Raw genomic sequence first — 21285 nt, 5'->3', positions numbered from 1 at the left:
AGTCTGGTGGTACAATAGGACAGGTCACTTGAGAGGTTTTCCCTGTATAAACAAGTAGGGACCAAGTGAAACCCGATGAGGATTCGCATAGCTCAAAGGATTTTATACCAAACTGAGCGGATTTGAGCGGTAAGTATTGTCGAAACGACAAGCGCCCCTTCCAAAGTGTAAGAGATTCGTCAATGGATACATTCTGTGACAAACCATATGAGTCCATGAATCTGTTGTTCAAATGTTCAATCACAGAATAGATTTTGAAAAGTTTCTTGGGGCCTTCATACTGAGAGAGCCTCATTGAAGCGCTGAAATGCAAATATTTACTTATAATTTCAAAGCGCTCCATTGGCATAGTAGCAGGAAAAATAGGGGTCTCTAGCAGGGGATTTTTAGAGTAGTATGACCGGACAGACGGTTTTTGGTCAATACCCATCAGCATTATTATTGAAAGGTATACGTACATCTCATCATTAGTCACAGGCCTCCAATTCCAGTCTCTGGACCGTCTAGGGAAAAGCATTCCGCGTTTAGCCCTTTGTTGTTCGGCATACTTATTAGTGCTGGACACAATTGTATTCATTAGAGTTTCATCAAAAAAATATTTGAAAATATCAATGGGGTTTTCTGCAGGGATTTTCGGACCAGTAAAACTAGAAAATGTCTCTGGATTTGGTACATACCCTTCCATTGTGTCCCAAACCATTGCAGGCACTTCATTTGCCCTAGGCATAGGACAATCTCCTGCACCACCTACTACACTCTCTATAACATCATCGATCCGTCTGTTTTGCACTACAACTGGATTCTCATCTTCACTGTCATCGTCGTCCTGGTCTTGTCCCTCTAGGCCTATCTCTTGTTGTGCGTAGTCCATTTCTTCCTCATCACTTGTCTCTGACAATAATAGTTCATTATCATCCAACCACCTGTCTATTTCACTTGACCCAGCCATTATAATCCACTAACTTGCAGAATAAATACCCTTATGTAGAAATGTTGCAACAGTTCACCTCGATTACTAACCTAACCACACTTGTCCAAAACCAAAACGTACACTGATTTACCGAAACATGACTTCTAGAAACTAAAATACTACAGTTCCCTACAAAAAATATATTCTAAAACGTTCTATTAATAATATTACGATGTACAACGGCAAATAATGCAATAAAACTACTAAATATAACGTACAAAACAAGGCTAAACACGGTCCGTATGCACGACGAATCAAACTAACCAAGGTCAACAAACACTCCAGTTTGTAAACAATATTTCTGTCTCTCTCGCACACAATATCGATCGATAAACAGCTGGAATACATCAGCCAACAACAGACAACATGCTGCATACTGTTCCAATCCCAAATAGTTCGTAAAATTGCCGTTAGAGTCCAGCACGCAACAGAGTGTCATCATACGTAGTGACTACGGCAAACCACGTCTGGGGGAGTTTTTGGCTTGCGTAGTCACTACGGCAAACCACGTTGAAGGGTTAAAATTGATACCCAAAATGCCTAGGAAAATAAATATTTAGGGGTCAATGTGCTGAATACAAACATCCAACAAATTCTTTTAATAATATAAATTTCAATGGTATAATATATTTGGGAATTTACCGCTAAGCTAAAATCCATTCTGTAAAAAATAATTTTTACTATATTTCAATTTTTTTATATCCCTGGATGCAGATTGAAAATTAAAGTAGTTCTGGGTAAATGGGTAGTAGGGGTATGGTGTTGGTATATGTGTGTGTAAGTGTGAAAAAATGTGTGTGTAGGTATGACAAATTTAATCAAACCATAGGAATTGGGTAGGTAACAATGCTCGGTTGCGGTCATAATATAATCGCATCGTTGGGGTACGATGCAGTATCAGTGGAACTGGAAGTACGGTGAGAGGACAGAGAGTGAAGGGACTGTGTGGTGTACGTGTAGGTACGTGCGCGTGTGCGCTGTAGCGATTAGCGAACCGGCAGCACGGCGTACTCTGTCTAGTGTCTGTACTGCGAGTGCGCCGAGTGCGGGCCGGGCCGCCGGGCGCCGGGCGGGAGTGTGCTGCCAGCACTATCTGGCAGAGAAGGAATAAAACAATTGACGCACGCGCTGTCTTTCGGAGGTGCAGACCAACTAACTGAACCCACGGACCTGGCTCAGCTCCGGCCATTACAATGGGCCCGTATGTATGCGTTGTCTTTTAAGGATTTATAGTCAATGACGATAGGCTTACTACAACCTACTGGCATGGAAACATAAGACTGTCAACCATTCTTATTTGATTAATTAACAATAGTATATATTGAGCAGCAATTTAGTTTGTATTAGTTAATCAGATACAAAACTAAACTATCTTTATAGCTTTGAAAAAGATTCTCTTAGCTTAGTTAATATTAGGATCTACTTTTTGTAATGTGAACTTAAAATACAGTGGAATAAATAAATAAGTCTGAATGAATAAATGACGATTGCTTTGTGTTTCAGAACTTTTTGGAGTCTCTTGCTCCATTTGAGGATTGGAAAGATAATGAAATCAGCAATTATCTTTACAACAAATCATTAGAAGTTGAACCAAAACATGCTAAACAACCCCTAAGAGTTGTAAGTATTCACAGCAAAAAGTGTTTAGTTTCAAAACAAAATACGATACTGTATGCAAGATGCTAGATAACTAATGTCTGTGAAGCATTTTACTCCATTCAAGAATGATTTTGTTTGTGAAAATCGCTTTAAGACAAAAACATTATCTCCTTTGATTGTTTAATGTTTTCTTTGACTGTACTTTAATTTGCTTCGACTCGTTTTTAATTAGCTGGGGTAGTTGTTTAGAGAAAATCAATTTGACGGTAATTCATGTTTTTAGCCTATATTTTTTGTTTTCGATGACTATAATGAATCAAAATCACTAGTTTTAGCAGTTTAAATAAGAAAACTAGACTACTAAACTAGGAAACTATTTTTAATCAAACTGTAAATTTTATAAAATAAAGATTATGATGTCTTAAACAAAGTAAGATCTCCATTCTACACTGTTCCTAGGAAGATTAATAATTTTTAGAAGACTGGATGTGTCAAGTAAATGTTAGTATGTAAAGTAAAATGTGTTGAACATTTTGGTGTAGGAACCAAATTAATTATAATAACGTCGTATTTCGTAAATACATAATAGTTTTGTCTCACCGAAATTAGTTACACCTTAAATATGTCCAGATGACCTAGCCAACAACAGGTTTTGTGAACGAGTTTGTAAATCAGTTATCGTTAATTAGAGATTATTGGCTCAGAATATTAATTACAATAATGCTAACAACTATATTAGCTTACTTGTTTACTCAGCTACCCAGCTATTTTATAGATTTGAATTCCTTCATTTTTGTTATAGCCTCGAAAATGGCCAGATTTGAATCTGAAATCTCCTGGGATAAAAACCCGCAACTTGGCCAGTAGGAGTCAATTGCCTCAACCTCTGACGACGAATGTGACTCCTCACTTGGTACCTCCCACCTCATCACCTCGGCCTTCTGATGGTGGAGGGGATGAGACTCCTCGTACTCCTCTCACAGCTCCGCCCCACACGCCACCACCACCGTTGGCTGACTACAGTGTCTTTGCACAAATTCACATCGGCTCTTCCACACAAAGTAGGTGACAAGATTTACTCATTGTCAAACTGAATGGTTTGCAGAAACCAATGGGTTAATGGGTTTAGAACGGGTCCTTGATACAAAAAAATTTAAGGTCTGTATGGTACAGTATTTTGTGACGTGGTTTTCGGAACTAAATCGGTACCAGGTGAGATGGGTCTTGAATTTTCGAGAAATTTACGAGATTAAACAAATCTTGTTAGTTTGAGTGAGATTGACTTTGCTCCAAGACTTTTTCAAGACAAGATTATTAAAACCTCAAAATGAATAATAATATTAATTTAAAAGGTACAATTTCTAATTTCTACAATAATACTGTCCCGACTATAAACTCATACCCTGTTATTAAAAGTAGTGTAGACAAAAAGGTTATATCTGAACTCAATAATTTATTATTTCATGTAAATAGAAATAACAGATGGGATTATAACAAATGAGACATTGAAGGCTGTAACAAACCAAATTCCTACTGAGTAAATGCTGTACCAGACCGATGGCAGTAATTAGGTCATAACCGTACTCTATTGACTTTTCCGGTGCACCACAGATCCCATACTACTGTCTGTATCTCTGTGTTTTAAGTTAGCAAAAAAGATCTGGCAGAAGGTGGCTGTCACCTGCTAGTGCTACTGCTGCACAGTTATAATTGTACACGGCAGTAGATGGCAGATAAGACTTCACATCGTAAAATCCAATATAGCTCTTAGTCTCTTAGATTAAAGGATAAAAAAGATATTTTCATCAAGTTCATGCTAAATATTTAGCTATTTATTTGTTTTAATTTGCATATAGATGAAGTGATGTTCTTTGCATGTCCTTTGATAGGAAATGAATTTTTCAGGCAAAGTTAGTGCCACATGGCCCTTTCTTACCCTTGACCTAAGGATATGTTGCATCCTTGAAGAAAATCCCGCCCCAAAAAAATGTTGGCGTGAAAAAAATCTTGTCTTATGATCAGAATATCTTAAGAATGTTCATGTTTTAATCAAGTTAACTGTGTTGCAGGTGGCAGTTGCAGTGGGAACCAGTCGCCAGGAGCTGTGTCGGTGGCGCCTGTGTCTATAAGTCCCGGCCCCTCCTTGCCTCCGACTCCCTCACCGTCACCCATGCCCCCTCCACCACTACCCCCACGTTCACGAAGACGAGAGAGTTCTATATCTGACAATTCTCCTCTCATACAACAACCACCTGTGGTGAGCACTCTCATACATTAACTTTCAACATGTTTAGTCAAGTTTTAACTCTAATTGGGTTTAATATGAACACATTTTTACACATACGAGGGTCATCCTTGAAGTAACCGGCGTGGCGTGGTAAAAAGTGGGGAGTGCTGCCATCCTCACATTGGCGTGCACAGCCGTTCAGTACGCTTCTTGCTGTGCTAGAGAGAGCATCATACGATTGCACGTTCGTTTGTTATATACTTGTGTAATAACCTAAAAACATGAGCGCCGCCATAGAAAATCCTGCCAAGTGTGAAGTGCATGATGTAATTAGGTTTCTGTGGTCAAAAAATTACACAGCAGCTGAAATTCATCGTGAATTGTGTGCGGTTTATGGCCCAATCATTATGAGCAAAGGTGTAGTCCGTCAATGGGTTAGTTTTTTTTTATGTAAGAACGAATGTTCATGATGAAGACCGGAGTGGTTGGCCATTTTTCGTCAGTGATGACTTGGCGAACAGACGATGTGAACGAGATAACTTTGTGAGGACCGGCGCTTCACAATTTGGAACTTTCCGATCATTTCCTAGAAATTTCTCAAAGTCTTGTGCGTGAGATGGTGACAGATAAATTTGGCTATCACAAGTTAAAAAGTGCTCACCAGCGATCGCAAAATTTAAAGAATGAGTTGTGCCATAGACTTTCTTACTCGGTATAGGTAACGTGGAAGGAGAAACATTTTAATAGGATCGGTACCGGAGATGAGACTTGGGTACCCTTTGTGAATGCTGAATCATAACAACAGTCAATGCAATTGGGTCATACCGCTTCACTTAGCAAGCCAAAGAAAGTTTGTTTAACTTTTTCAGTGAGAACATTTATGGCTACAGTTTTTTTGGGATGCTAAGGGCACACATTAAATTACTCATTGAATTTATGGAGCGTGGTACAACTATTACATCTGCAGTTTATTGTGAAACCTTGAAACGGCTACAACAAGCTATTAAAAAAACCGTCATGGTCTTCTAACATCTGGCATTGTGTTTTCCATGATAACGCTCGCCCTCAGAGCACAAAGAACAACTGAACTTATGGAAAAGTTCAAATGGGACGTTTTTGACCGCCCACCGCCCCCCCCCCCCCCCGGACTTTTTTAGGATTGAAAAGATTCACTTTACTGCATAGTTTACTTATTTTACCGCAATGTTACTTACTTTACAGCACTAGTGTGGTAAAGTTGTGACAGTCGATCGTAACTAATTTCTATAGATCAATATGGATAATGAGGTTCAAGTATTGAGAGAAAAGATTAAAATTGTAATGCTTTGAACGCCAACTTATCAGCTGATAACCAACCAAACCAATTCAATTGTTGATCTGCCGACTTTAGCTGGTAACTCACACATTCTTTCCTTAACCTAAAAACTGAACTAAATGATTTGGTAACCAACAGTTACAGGAAGTTTTTTTGAAAAACTTAAAAAATGTCAGATAGTTCTAGTGAAATTGACTACATAATTAAGGGCTAAACAGTTTGAAATAATCTTTTTACCACCTAAATCAAAGAAACATTATGAGAAAATAATATGTGCGCAAAATTTTGTTCACTGATGATAATAATAATAATAATAATAATTTAACACGTTCGCTACTATGCGACGCCGTGGTCATTGCCACAGACCGAGGTATACATTTGAATCTTACACATAGACCGGCTGTCACTTGGATAGCAGTACACACAGACCACGGGCGAAAACCTGTAAAACAGTGATCATTTACATTGTAATACGCTATAATCATGTTTGTAAATAAATAATTCTTGTTTTTTTTGTATTTTTTATAACCTTTTGTGATGTCGCATATTTGCGACGCCCGGTCTACAGGGAAGACAATAGTGAAAATTATCATAGTTTTCTTGAAATAGACTAAACGTCGCATATATGCGACAGTTAATTTTTTTGTGTTTTAGGGTGAAAGTAAGTAAAAAAATAAACAGATTATTCAAGAACAGTTTATAACTGAACAAATATAAAAGCTACATAGGATAATGCAGCATACATACATACAGTGATGCAGAAAAGTAAAGACCAGTTTTTCCAACTATTATATGACGTCAGTATCATCATATCCACAGACCAAGCGACGCAGTTGTGCGTCAGACATCTCTGTAGACCACAGCAGGGAATTCAGTGCCTTCAAATAGACCACTACAAAGATATAAGCATTTTAATAACATTAGAACCTCGACGCAAATATGTGTCGGCAGTCTATTTTAATGTGGCAGTCTATGGGTGGAAACCGGCCGTCGCATATGTGCGTCGCTGGTCCATGTGAATGGAAAATTTCGTACTATTGCAGTAGCGAACGTGTTAAGAGATACTTTAATTTTGTTTGTTTTGATTTAAATGTAGTTAGTAAACTGTTTTAATACATTCAGTTTTGTTTAAATAATATGTAATATTTGTCTACTTGTCTTGTACCTAAACAGTACTTAAGGTAAGAAGTCTGCTGCTAACAGTACCTGTTCCATGAAAAATTTAACAGAAAGAGTATGGGTTATAAAGTTTTACAAACGTAATTAACAAACGATTGTATGTAAAGTAGTATAAGCAACTCGTGAATTAGCCTATACGACACTCGTAGAAGTTTTTAAGGCACTCGCCAAGGCTCGTTCTAGCTGTGTCATAAAAACTATCTTCACACGATCCTTGTGTTGACTATTGATGAATATGTAGAAAAGTAGAGAAAAGCTGGAGTTGTAAAATCTATGAAATACAACTTTTGTATCTCAACTGGTTTAATTTGCATTTCAAAACGGAGGTTACTTTGACAAATATTTAGTCCATGTTAAGTTAGGCAAAGGTATCACAATTAAGTTTTAATTGTTCAATTGTTGATACTAAACAACAACAACAAAATTGTTTTAACCTTTGTCCATTGCACTTTTTAAGCTAATTTTAACACATTTTTAACATTTGAAGCTATGTAGAGGTCACTTATCATATTTTCATTACCGGTACTTAGTTACATCTGTCAACACTGTTGAGTTCACTTTCCCACCTCCAAATCAGTGATGCAGTTGTAAATTTTGTAGGGTGGAAATACTCACCATTGTCTGAGAATTAACTATAGTTCGGCCGCTTAGAAAACGACCTGCGCGCTAATGCTAAACCAATGCTGGAGGAGGTCGCTTTCTAAGCGGCCGAACTATAACAACTTGTTGATGGTTAGTTAGGTTAATTATGATTGATGTTTATAATTTAACCGTGATCGTAGGATATGGCTTTCGGCGCATCTGCAGGAGACATTCACTAATTCCCTGCATCCACGGGAGATGTTCATCATTTCACCACGATCGCAGTAATGGTGTTTCTACGACCATTAAAGATGTTTATTATGTCACCGAGACAACAGGGTCCACACTCTCGATTATATCACATATACCTTTTTTAATGCTATTTAAGTTACCCATTCAGCCATTTCTGAGTTATGATTCAAAAATAAAACAGGTGGTTTATTCATAAGGATTTGTCGTCGTAGAGTGGGAACGCCGTTCCCGTCCCACTGATCAAATAGTTGGACACTCCCAGTTAAGGGCAATTTATACTCAGTTTTCTAAGTTTATTTTACAAGTAACTGAAGGTTGATTTTTTTGTAGAGCCTGTTGAGTCTTTTAATTATTAAATATAATAACATATAGGCCTAAGTAATTTTTGCTGGGTTACTCTAAAGCAAATATAGTGTAGGCAAAAATGTTATCCAAAAAACTGCATAACATTTACACTTTTCAAAATTTTTAGTTTTTTGAATTAGTTAACTTTTGATTTTGTTGGGGAAATGTGATGGTCTGGGGCTTATGTAATGGTTTTTGCTATATCTAAAATGATGTGTCCCAGCGAAAAGGGTTGATTCTAAAATTACTTGACAACAGTAAGATACAATTTTTTTAATTCTTTAACACTAATATTGAAACCCTACCCAGGCAGGCGCTAACTGAAACCCCGGTCTGTGAGACCCATTTGAAAATAATGGACCCCGCTTAGAAATACACAAACCGAAACCCTGGGCCTGTGAGACCCATTTGAAAATAATGGACCCCGCTTAGAAATACACAAACCGAAACCCTGGGCCTGTGAGACCCCGCTTTAAAATACACTAACGCTGGGTTTCTGAGACGGGCATGCTATGAACAGACAACCTGTCTACGTCACGGCACCCACGCAAAATGAACAAACAGTATATCAACAGGTAGGGGAGGAAAAGGGGGGAAGGTATTGGGGGAATGGAATACCCCAAGTAAACAGTGTTGCCAACATGCGTTTGTGAAAATTCCCTTAGGCCTGTCAGACCGAAGTTTAGGTAAAAGTGTTAAAAAATCTACTATTTAGTATTTTCTTTAATCAGGGAATCAATAGTTTCTCAGTATGGTTTAGGATGATAGCAAGCTCTCTTGTTTTTACGCTACATGTATTTAACCAAGTTGGTATTTCCAGGGTGGAGTTGCTCCCAGGTTGCCACCAAGAGACTTGTCACCACCACCATTGCCTCCAAGACCTCCTGTACGTCGTAGTTCTACAGTTGAACACCCTTCTCTCGGTCTCACTCCACCCACCACCTACACACGCCACTCTTCTGTCTCCTCCCACCAACCCCCTGGTAAGCTAAACATTCTCTCTTGGAACAGGACAAGGTTGTTTAAAACATGCTGCCACCTAAACATGTAAAACACTGTAGTAATAGATGTTTTATTGATTTATTTCATAAATACACACACATGTAATTTACATGAAGTTACTTAAACAACTGCAAAATCACGCTCAACAATTTCCTTGAACAAAAACCTTCTATGACACGATTCAATTTTCTTGCTGCGATAAGGGTGGGAACAGATGAATCTAGATTCCTATAAAAGTTTATTTGCTATCCGTACGAAAATTGTTTGCTAAAAAAAGAAATGCCCTTCTTTTTTATCATTGATTAAAATGGGTACTTATGTGCCAAGTTAAACTTTTTCCTCATTTATTGATAACATTAATCAGATAGAAGTATAGCTGACTAAACTTAAAACTTGTGCTACAAACTCTGTATTTTACCATTCCTCTTTTACACAGCCTTGAAATTGTCAAGTCTTTTACTCTGCCTTGCTTGATATTTTTTCTATTAAGTAAAAACAGCATATCTCGGTTGTTGTTGAAATTTAGGCACTTTCACAGTAATCGCCAATGGAAAATAATGTTCCACTGTCAGTTTGTAGTTATTGTTGGTCATATTTGTTGTAGTGGTTTCTCATCAAGCGTCCAACAGTGCTCCGGTGGCAATGGCTCGCCACAACACTTTACCAGCTGGTACCAATCTCACAGCCAGACTGACTGGCCCTCCAGCTCTCCGACCGGAGTCTTCTACTCCTAAACTACCTCCAAAACCCTTCAAATCAAACGTTATGTTTCAGTTCAATACCAATCAGACATAAATGTTCACTGACAGGTGTTGTAAGATAATATTCTAGTCATATTGGAGTAGATTGTTAAGTGAGCTAGTCATATTAACCCCAGACGATGTAACCTCGTTCGTGTTGCCATTCGCTGAACGGCTTATAACCCTGAATTGACTGTCTAGTAAGTGTTCAACTCTGAGATTTACGTACAAACTTAAGCTTTAATTTATATCGGATAATTGAAAAAATGTTAGCAAAGCTTGTTATTACATGTATTTTTCTGGTGGAAAATACTTGTGTGATGAACCATTCCACTTTCATTTAATTATAATTCTTAATTCGCTATCTTTTCTGGCATGATTGTTTTTCAAATAATAAAAACCTTTTTATAAATTCGACATTAACATTTTATGGTTAATTTAACAATGATATGAAGAAAATGTTACTCCCTTATTAGCTACATTATACTTGGAGAAGACCTCTCTTTAAGTTTTAATGTGGATACAAACACAAACTTAACGGGTGCAAAAGCTTTCACTATGACGATATGATCTGTAATTTCATTTGAGAAACATATATATTTGAATTTTATTGATAAGCTTCAAAAGCGTTTGTTCAATAATAGTGTTTCTCTGCTCTGGGCTGTGCCCAGTTGCCTGTCTATAGTTTCTCAGCCGACAGTACCAGTATGGGTTGGATGTTAGTTTCATAACTAGTTTAAGGACCTATGAACAAAAAATATTTCTACTGTGACTATGTAAATTTAGTCGCTACTTTCCCCTTTTAAAATTAGTAATGTGGTTGTCTGACAGTGAACTCAATTCAAACCACAGGCTTTACATGTGGTGTTAAATGTTTTTACTAGTTGTCACTGCTCTTCTGCTCTTCACAATCTATTGAAATCAGCATGTCAAACTGATTGTTACCTTAGAGTCAAGTGAGAATAAACTATCCAATGTACATAGTTATGGTTTTTATAATATGCTTGGTTTACATTAATAAGATTGGACCCTTTCTTAAAATTCTGCACCAATTTGGCTTGATATTATTTTAATTTATTATAACACAATTGTTTTCCTATGTTGTCACTAAAATGTGTAATTAAACCTATTTTATCATTTTCTGGATTATTTTGTAGTAATCTAGAGAATTTGTCTACATAATGTGTATAAAAAAAAAACAATTGCTGTGACACTGAAAGCGCAACTACTTTGTTTTCACTAGAATTGAACTGTAATAAGATATCAAGTATACTGCTCTAGTATTTATCAATCGCATACATAATTTTTTACGCCAAACTATTCCTTTGATACTATTGCAAAGTTAAGCCTGGTTTTATCTGTTTTTGGAGATATTACCATTTTTATTGACAAGACAGACACATAAATAATTAGAAGATACCATCAAACTTTGCTTTATCATACACAAAATATCGTTGTACCAAAATAATGTTCATTTGATGAACTTTAAAATTGCATCGCCTCCAATCTTATTAATATAAAACCGCGGGTGTTTTTGCAATGTAAATATTACTGTACATTCAATGTAATGTTTTGTAAATATCTGGCTGATATGTATCATGTGTAAATATATTATATGTACAGTAATAGTGTATCTTATTGCTGCTCTTGGGGCCAGATAAATGTGTAGATCTTATACTTTTTTATTGTTATTTTTTCTACTATTTATTTTGGTAGGCTCCTAGCCTTTAATATACAGTTTAAAAACATGATGGTGATAAAATTTCAAAATGTAAGGCATAGAAAATAGGTAACTACCATTGTAGTATGATTATTTGATAAATATGTTACAATTATGTGTACAAATCTTGTGACTATTCCTGTCTTCTATTACTTTTCCAACCAAATTTGGTTCTTTCCTTTATTATTAGTAACTGTTGTTGACTTATACTCAATAGTGGTAACTTTTTTGACACATTGACGTCTTGATTTAATGTTGTATCAATGTTTGAATGGGATTGTTCATCTAATGAACTTAACTGTAAAAAATAGCTTTGGCAACATGAATATTGTTGATTACAATTTTATAAAACACTCCTTGTTCAGCAGTACTGTGACAGTGTATACTGAATTGTGCTTGAAGCATAAATAAAATAATTGGGTGTGCTGGTCACATGGTGTATGTATTTTTTGTATTATAAAATTTTATTAGTAACTTCCAAGTCCAAAGTGCCACCATATTATGTTATAGCAATCACACTGTTTGATACCTGTTCGATTTACTGTTATTTTTTATATTAAAATAAGCCATTTTAGGTGCGGTTATTAAGCAATTATTTGTTTCATTAAGAATTCAAAATACACTTGTATTGTTTGTGTTATAGTTATTTGTCTTATTATGGTTTTTGTTATGATTTATAGAGTTGTGTGTAAACTCTTGATGTTAGAGGTTTGGCTACATGAAGTTATTTCTCTATTAAAAATTCTTCTTGATAGATATCCAGTGTAGCCGCATCTGTAATCAGCAGAAATATATGATGATAAAGACTTCCATTTTATTTTGTAAAAACAATTAAACACAAGTTGAACATTCCAGTAAATAGCATTATGTTTTTTTTATGCTTCCTTAAATTCGTTATTTTACATTTTAAGTGATGCGTTTATCAATTTTTGATCTTTCTTGGTTTTATAAATAGAGCACATAACACAGATTTTACACTACCACTATACTTTGTCGTATTAATTTGGTTTTCACATTATGAAAAATCGTAAACCTTTATATTATAAAAATGCGTATTATATATTTTCATTTTTCCAATAATGGTGTGGTGCCTTTAATAATGTTTATTATTTTTAAAAGTACATAACCAAGGTTTTCAAATTTAAAGGACAAACAAAAGCAGTTCTAACAATTATGTTAGATCAACATAACCCTAATTGTTGGCTAATTGTTGAAGTTCCATTGGACTATTAAGTCCTATTTCAATTCATTCATTATTAACTTTTAAATCACAAAGAATAAAGTTACAAATGTGTGCTTATTTTATTTCTTACTTGACCAAAACTTGTCAAATTCTTTGTTGTTATTTTTTTCCGAGTTACAATTGCAGGACAATGCTCAAGAACAATTAGCTTATTATTATGAGTATAGTTGTGGACAAAAGTACAATTATGATGGATATTATAATTTTCCTGTTATGATTTTGTCAAATATAGCTTATTTTGTAGCATGGTTTTTTTTCTTTCATTCCATTCTTATTTGTTTAAGTGTAGTTATTTATAATTCAAAACCGGTATAAACATTAATTAATTCAAATCATCTTTATTCATTTTTTTTATTTACATGAATACATTGAATGGAGTCAAATCTTACAGCAAAAATGTCCTTAATTAAAATATGATGGTTACAAATAAAACTGTTTTTATGTTGTTGTATGACAATGACACTAATACAATTTTTTATATTTTACATTCCTTGAATTAAAAAAAATCTTTACTTGAAAATTTATTTCAACTTATACCTTTAGATTGATTTAAATTGGAGTATTTGGTACAGCTACAAGTTTTTCCCCCCCTGTGCTGTTTAAAATTCTGTAAATGCTGTAGGATTATTATAGAAATAAACTATGTCAACTACAAAGTACATTTACCCTCTCAATGTTCAGACCTATTCATCTTTGCGACATGGGGTGTTGCGTATCAGGATCAGTTTCAATGTAAAGATTACGCTAAGTAAATGATTGCACATCATCTTCATTTTATAATTCTGAGTCAACTTCAATTCATCAGAAGTGTAAGCACAAACAAATCATAATACGGTGCAACTTCAATATAACAAATGTGTTTAAGTCCCCTAGCCCCATAAGATTCAATGCAAGGTTTATCTCTGTATATCCTTCTGAATCAACTGAACTCACAAACTCGAAGTACGGTAATACATTTTGCAAAATCCCAGCAAAAATCAATAAGCCTCCATTTAGTGAATTTCTGCTGGCTAGAACCTCTACATAGCAAATTTGCTCTGTATGAACACTTTTCTACAACTGCACCCCAAAATAACAAGAGTAAAGCACAGCAAAGTCTCAACATTAAAGATTATTAATCATAGGGCTCTGGCATTGGTCAGTATTGTTTATGTAGTTCAAATCAAAAGATCTTTATTCATATTTGTAATTTACATGAATAGTGTCAAACAATAAACATGAATAAGTAGGCTACAATCAACATGATTGCTAGGACATTATTTATCACACTACTCCAGGTTGCTGTTTTCTGAATTTTAAGATCTATTATCCGTTCTAAAGCTAAAAAAGTCATCGAATGAATCTTTATAAAAAATTCTTTCAATTTCACTTTGAAACCTCTATCATCCTGCATGCTTCTTATGTGATCTGGTATGTGATTTAGCAATCTGATACTATTGTCTTGCGTAATCGGTGGGAGTTTGCTAGTGACAATGGGCGACAAAAGCAAAAGGTCGCGGTGTACCGTAAGTGTGGAGTATAAATGCAAAATGATTAATTACGTAGGATTACATGTTTGTTGAAAATAATCTAACAAAAAACATTAATAACACTTGGCACTTCAGCCACTATTTTGAAACAGAAAGAGCAAAAAAGTGTGAGCAGAAGTGCATAAAAAATAGATCAGTTTGTATTTATTTAAAAATGGTTGAAGCAGTGCCAGGACAAAATACTGCTTGAGGAAAATTCAACATTCAGATAACAGTGTTCAATTTCCCAGCTGTTCTGTGAACCTTCATGAAGTGGATTTTCAGACCACCAAACCTCAAACATACCTCATTGTGAACAAAATAATATACATAACAAATTGTTGCTTTGGTCCCTTAGGATTTGTTATATTTAGGTTGCACTTAGTTAGGATTATGAAGGTTAAAACCAGATAAAAATAAGAACTAGAAAGTTACACTAGAGGTTTATAAATAAAAATAAGATAATTTAAAAGGTGATCCATCAAAGCATTAGTTCTAAGATTGAACAAATTTAAAGAATTAATTTACTAAACTTATATTTTGAATAATATCTAGATGTAAAATCTGAAAAGAAATGATGACGGTTTTATTTTAATACAGTAAATACTCATTACTATGTACTTTGCTAAATCCAGACAGCAGTTTATAAAAATGTTATCCAACTTAGTCAGGAATACAGTCATCACTGTAAGCTACACAGTTTACATGCTGCTTAGCAGCACACGATTGTCACTGGCTACATGGAATGTAACATGTAACCCTAATCAATTTCAAATTTGTGCCATCGCGATGTGATTAAATTGTCGTTATGCAGGCCTAGATTTCTTTAAAATCGTACCAAGGTTTTGTCGGTGATGTGATTCTTTGGTTGTATTTATTTTGATAAGTGGGTTGATTATTTGGTCTCTGACATCGACGTGCCTCGTATTAGGTTGATTACCACTACTTCTGACAACTGCTACCTAGCTGTTGCAGGCTGTGCTTTCAGACAATGACCCCAGTAAATGGTAATTTGAAGCATTCATATTTTCTTTAAACCTGCTCTACCCTATCACTCGGAATGTGATAATTATGTGCAGTCATAAGAGTATGGGAATAACTCTGTCTTTCTTCTTATGAATAGAATACTATTTCATCTAATCCAGAAGACTTTAAAACCCTATTAGTGAATGTTTACTGGGTACTAGATATCATCATTCATAGGTACAATTGAAAAAACAAAATTCTTTTGTTACTTAGACGATCACTAATTAATATTCGTAGAGCATGCTAAATGTTTTACTAGGGAACAAAGCACCCTATATCTCATTTTTTTTTACAAATTAACTAATTATTCACAGAAAACACATTTACCATTTTATTTCCAGCTGGGTTTAAAAGTATTTAAAATATAAGGTATATGAAAAATAATTAGCATTACATAATAAAATCCATTAATTTTATTAATACAAGAAATCTGTTAAATTTGTTTTTCTCACAATTAACAAATATTGTTTACTATTAGCCTTTCAATACTAAAATACTGACCCCCCCCCCCTTGGTTATCATAATAGTCTATTAGACAACTTCAGTTAAAATGGAACACTCCAAACTATCCATTGATTAATGAGTAAGCAGGTGAGTTCAAAATTTGACTTTACTGTGTATATTCCACACGTTAAATTCACTTATTGACGTTGTTATCGTATGTAATTATAAGGTGTATAATTATAGTGGTTCTGTGCTTTGTTATTGGCTATGATAGAAATATAATTGTTGGATACTTATTGTAGTATATTTGCAGTTTTATGTAGGTTTAATCTGGTCTTACGGGTCTTACTATATATAATTGATTGATTACTATGATAAGGTCGAGTTAAGTTCCGTGTAGAGGTACCGTTTATCCTCCTCCTTACCAAGAGAAGGCTTGTCAAATATAGCTTTAATATTCTTTTGTATGTCCGTGATACTGTAATAAATACTAATTGTTGTATGTAGTAGATCTCAATGTCTTTGCAGTTTGGTTGCATTTAATTTTTGTAAACCTATATTTTAGTAAAATTATAATTTATATTGAGTTCAGTGATACAATTAATCGGTAAGTAATTATTTCCAAGTCGGTTTGTTGGAATTATTCAATACCATCACACCCTTGTATATATATAAAATTATTTCAATGAACAAGAAAGCAAATTCAGTTATACTTCTTAATGCTAGCCTTTTCCAGTTATTCATACTTTTGAACATCTAAAGAGAATGTTGTTTAATAATTATAAACAGTATTTGCTTTACAAATGACAATGTGCAACTTTTAATTTTGTTGTAAACCATTTGTAACTATCAACGTCTGATGCACAGGATTTCTCTTGCACTGGTTTATGAATGTTAAATGTTTTAGGTGTTTGGTTGTACAACCCACAAAATTATATTTTACAACTGAAACTGAACATTATGTGTTCTTAGACCAAGGATTTGAGGTTAGGGTAAATGTATTAATTTTTTTCCTTAAGTCAATAAAATAGTTTTAACTTTAAACTGTTATAAAATTATTGTTTGATAATAAATGCTCCTCTTTCTAATTCTAGAAACTATTTACTCAGTGCCTTTGTTGTACCTCTCTTGTTTTATACTATTAATACTTTCTAACATGGGATCTGTGGAAAATGCAAACACAGATCAATAACCCTCCGTTGCAGCAATGCTCCAGATTAAGTTGATTTCATTTTCTTGTATTTAACTTTTATGATAAGGTTCGTTGTAAAATAGTTATTTATGTAACTAGTGTGCAAAGGCACTTTGCACTCGAGTTTCACATTATTTTTCCCTACAGTTAATCTACTATAAATCATATAAATAATTAGTCTTTCAAACACTATACAACACAGGCTAGGTTAAATCCAATCTCTCATAACACACAAAAGGTTTAACGACTTTTGAATGGGCCGAAAGTCAAATTTCTCTTGAGGAAGCTTATACAGTAGTGTACTTTTAAGGTAATCTTGGTCTACCTAAGAAAAGATGTCTTGTTTCCAATTGGACTGTGCGTCACAATCAAAAGAATCAACTCTGAAATAAACCATTACTACCACTGTTTATTCCAGACAGCAAGAGATTTTTTTTATTGGCTCTGTTGATTCTTTTTGATCTGAAGAATTGGTTTTTGCCTTACAATCCCAGTACAAAAAGAAAAATCCAGGTCCTGATGGATTTAGGGAATTTCCCTATGAAGTAGCTATTACCATAAGTGGCACAGTAAGACTGGGCTTGGGACCGATTTACTTTTTCATTTTGATGTCTCCAGAGGCTAAAAACACTATTGGTTCAAATTTATATATATGTATATACCTATATAGATCTATATCTATATCTTCTATATTTATAAAAGAGGAAGTTTGAGGGAGTTTGCTCAGTGCATAGCAACGCTGGTGGCACTGCTTACGAATTGACAGGCAAAGCTCTCTCCGAGTACTTAACGCTTTTTACCATGCGGTTGGCATTTTGGGTTATAGTAGTATGTTTTCTGTGCTTCAGGCTACAGTAGTCCTAGAGGCCTAGAGGGTTGCGGCCTTATCACATGAATAAAATCCATTAGTGATTAGCAGGATTCAAACCCGGGACCTCGAGCTCCGAAGTCCCATACTCTACCACTAGACCAGCTCACTCCCCGACGTATGGACTATTTCCACCAAAAACTCATTCTTTAAAATTTTGACGAAAACAATTCTTTCTCAATATATTATGTATAGTCGGAGAAAGTAAATTACCTCAAATAAAAAATCTAAAAAAATATCTGCTTTGCAGACTTAGGCCTAGTATGTGCATTATTGGGGGCTGGTAAGTACTGTGCTTATGTTCGGGGTTGGGCGAAACTATGGAAAAATAAAAGAAATGGTCCAGTAATAAGAAAAATAAACTTTTGTTTCAGTTGTTTGCTTTTTATTAATAAACAATATTACATAAACTGCATAAAGTGAACTGTGCAAGAAACAAAAATACTACATTACATAAATGCCACACAGACAGAAATTTGCTACTTATATTGAAAACTATGAGATCCATCAGGAATGCACTTAATATGCTCTAAAACCAAGTAAAGGCAATAGCGAAACTAAATCTGCTTTGACCAATAAGATTTTTTACCAAAGGCAAATGAATGTTCATAAACTTCATTGATAGTAAATTTTGGGTAAACAATTTGGAAACGTTCATGGCACAATTTCTATAATAAGTTTGAGATGTATACCTAACGCATAAATAACTTAAATCAATGCTTAGGCTTACACTTGTACAGAAAAATGACACAACAGAATCAATTACAAGGTATTCCCTTAATAGTTACACCTAGCTCTTCATATCCATGAAAAAATAACATGAAATTATGTATAGAAATTTTAAACATCAATGCACTTAAAAGAAAGCCCATACTTTGCAGGTGTTGAAGACACCAATGCCAAATGGAGCTACACTAACAACTGTTGGCAAACACTGAGCTATACATACAGGTATATAGAGGAATGTGTTACAAACATTAGTAAATAAATCCCACAAAAATCTAGCATGCATGTTCAGCTGTCGATGTGTAGGATTGTTGAAATTAACAGAGATTTGATTAGCTCAGTTAATTAATATTTGTGCTTAAAAAGAATAAAATGGTCCATGTATATCATACATTCTTTTGCTCATTACTTAAATAATAATTTACACCAACAGATACTACATTAAAAAATTCACATTTCCAAAATGATTTAAGGTGTATAGACTTAAGGTTTAAGTACAATTAAGGGTATAGGTATAAGGTACAGATAAATAGGTACCTATACCTCATAGCAACCTTATGAGGTATAGGTTCAAGTTATTAGTATGAACGATAGAATGTTTTTTGCACTTTTAAAGTATGTTTCGGTTGGGTTAATATAAAACATTATAAATTTCAGGGAGATAAATAATTGTGCTAGAGTAGAGTACTAATAAGTTTTTAAACTTTTTTCTTTTTTTTTAAAAGGTTAGCGGCCTCTTTTAACCTTGCATTTGCCCATCCACATAGACTACAGATCTGTGCGTGGAACGTATCCAGCAAAGCAAGGGGTGAGCCGGTACAGTACAAAGGTGAACTGTACTGATAAAAGTTAGTGGCAGTGACCAGGATCCGAACCCACGACACTACTGCCTTGGGCCCGAAGTCCGTGACGCTACCGACTGAGCCACCGACTCACCACACAATTTTTGAAGCCTTGTGAGGTTGCAGCTATTGTCTAATAAATTTTACATCCCCGTTATTACTATAACTACACAGTTTGCTATTCTAGTTTTTTAATACAGTAGAACCTCAAACAACCGTCACTCTCTGTTATCCGTCACCCTACTAGAGTACTTAATGTGTCGTAAGTAGTGACGGTCAAAACCAGAAATTTCGAATCTCAAAACCGGAACCGAAACTTTAAAAATCGAATCCCGAATCTCGAATCTCAAAACCTAAACGCAAAAATTTTTTACTTAGCTGGTTACAAAGGTCAAGGTTACAAAAAATACACATAATCATAAAGTATTAAGTATGCAATCAAAACTGAAAGAGATCGACTCCTGACCGTGACATAACATAAATATGTGAATGTGACTGATAATCTTAAAACCCAATACAACATAATTTTTCATAAACAAAAACAAATAAATTAAACTTCTAACACCAACATAAACATGAATATTAGATCAATTAGAACTTTTAGTGGTCCACATTTCTTTGTGTTTAGTAAATATTGATGTGAACCGAATTGTATCAGTTAAAGTATTTAAGATACCTTTTGAAGTTCAAGATAAAATGTACTTGTTTCATTACTGTTAATGGTAATGTTTGCTCTGTTGCTACCAGCTTGTTTGGAATGGCACAAAAAATGTCAGCAGTTTCAAAAATAAAACTGACAAAATCTTCAATTTCGAAACTTTTGAATCTCGAAACTTGGTGATCGAATCTCGAAACCGGAACTTTTTTTAAGTTTTGATGGTTTTGAGATTTGGGATTCGGTTTTGACACATCACTAGTCGTAAGTGACACGTACAGCATGACAGAAAGTATATGCGCAATTGTGATTGAACGTGACTGTCTGAGATACATACCTTGGAATTGCTTGATAAGTTTTAAGTTTTGTAACGGCATTCGACAGCTGGACATAAGTGGCGAGAAACTTAGTTCGGACAGCTCGGTCATAGATGACCTCAAAGGAGAGTTTCAGACACAAATTACTGCTCTTAAACTTGTAAGAGAACAAGTGTACGACTGCGACGAAACTGGACACAACTGGAAAGCTTTGCCGCAAAAGACACTGGCATCATTTTTGGAAAAGACAGCGCCAGGCTTTAAAGTCCAGAAAGATCGCATCATTGCAATGGTCTGGGCGGATGCAACTGGCAATCATAGGCTACCCTTAGCAGTGATTAGAAAAGAAAAAAGAACCTCGTGCATTCAAAAATTTAATTTGAATGCTCTACCTGTGAATTATTATCCATGAAAAACACTTGGATGGACCAATCCATTTTTGCGGAATGGTTTCACAAAGTGTTACCGAAAACTATACCCAGGGCCGATTTACCGAATAGGCACGTGCCTAGGGCGCGAGGCAATAGGCTATT

General features: G+C 34.9%; 1 protein-coding gene across 2 annotated transcripts in view; it reads left to right on the top strand.

Moving 5' to 3' along the window:
• LOC128997767 (protein son of sevenless) overlaps positions 1–13417 on the top strand; it is a 71940-nt gene extending 58523 nt beyond the window's left edge. For both annotated transcript variants that reach the window (XM_054423441.1, XM_054423443.1), the window contains 5 exons: positions 2474–2590; positions 3372–3630; positions 4639–4826; positions 9290–9452; positions 10076–13417. In XM_054423441.1, coding sequence (XP_054279416.1) covers positions 2474–2590; positions 3372–3630; positions 4639–4826; positions 9290–9452; positions 10076–10266 — 918 coding nt within the window. In that variant the 3' untranslated portion in view covers positions 10267–13417. The remainder of the gene's footprint in view (positions 1–2473; positions 2591–3371; positions 3631–4638; positions 4827–9289; positions 9453–10075) is intronic.
• The last annotated feature ends 7868 nt before the right edge of the window (positions 13418–21285 follow it).

Source organism: Macrosteles quadrilineatus, unplaced genomic scaffold, assembly GCF_028750875.1.
Source record: "Macrosteles quadrilineatus isolate MER2022 unplaced genomic scaffold, UCM_ALF_1.0 Scaffold_7__1_contigs__length_78375512, whole genome shotgun sequence".
Classification (NCBI taxonomy): Eukaryota; Metazoa; Arthropoda; class Insecta; order Hemiptera; family Cicadellidae; genus Macrosteles; species Macrosteles quadrilineatus.
This window is presented reverse-complemented; position numbering and strand designations above follow the sequence as displayed.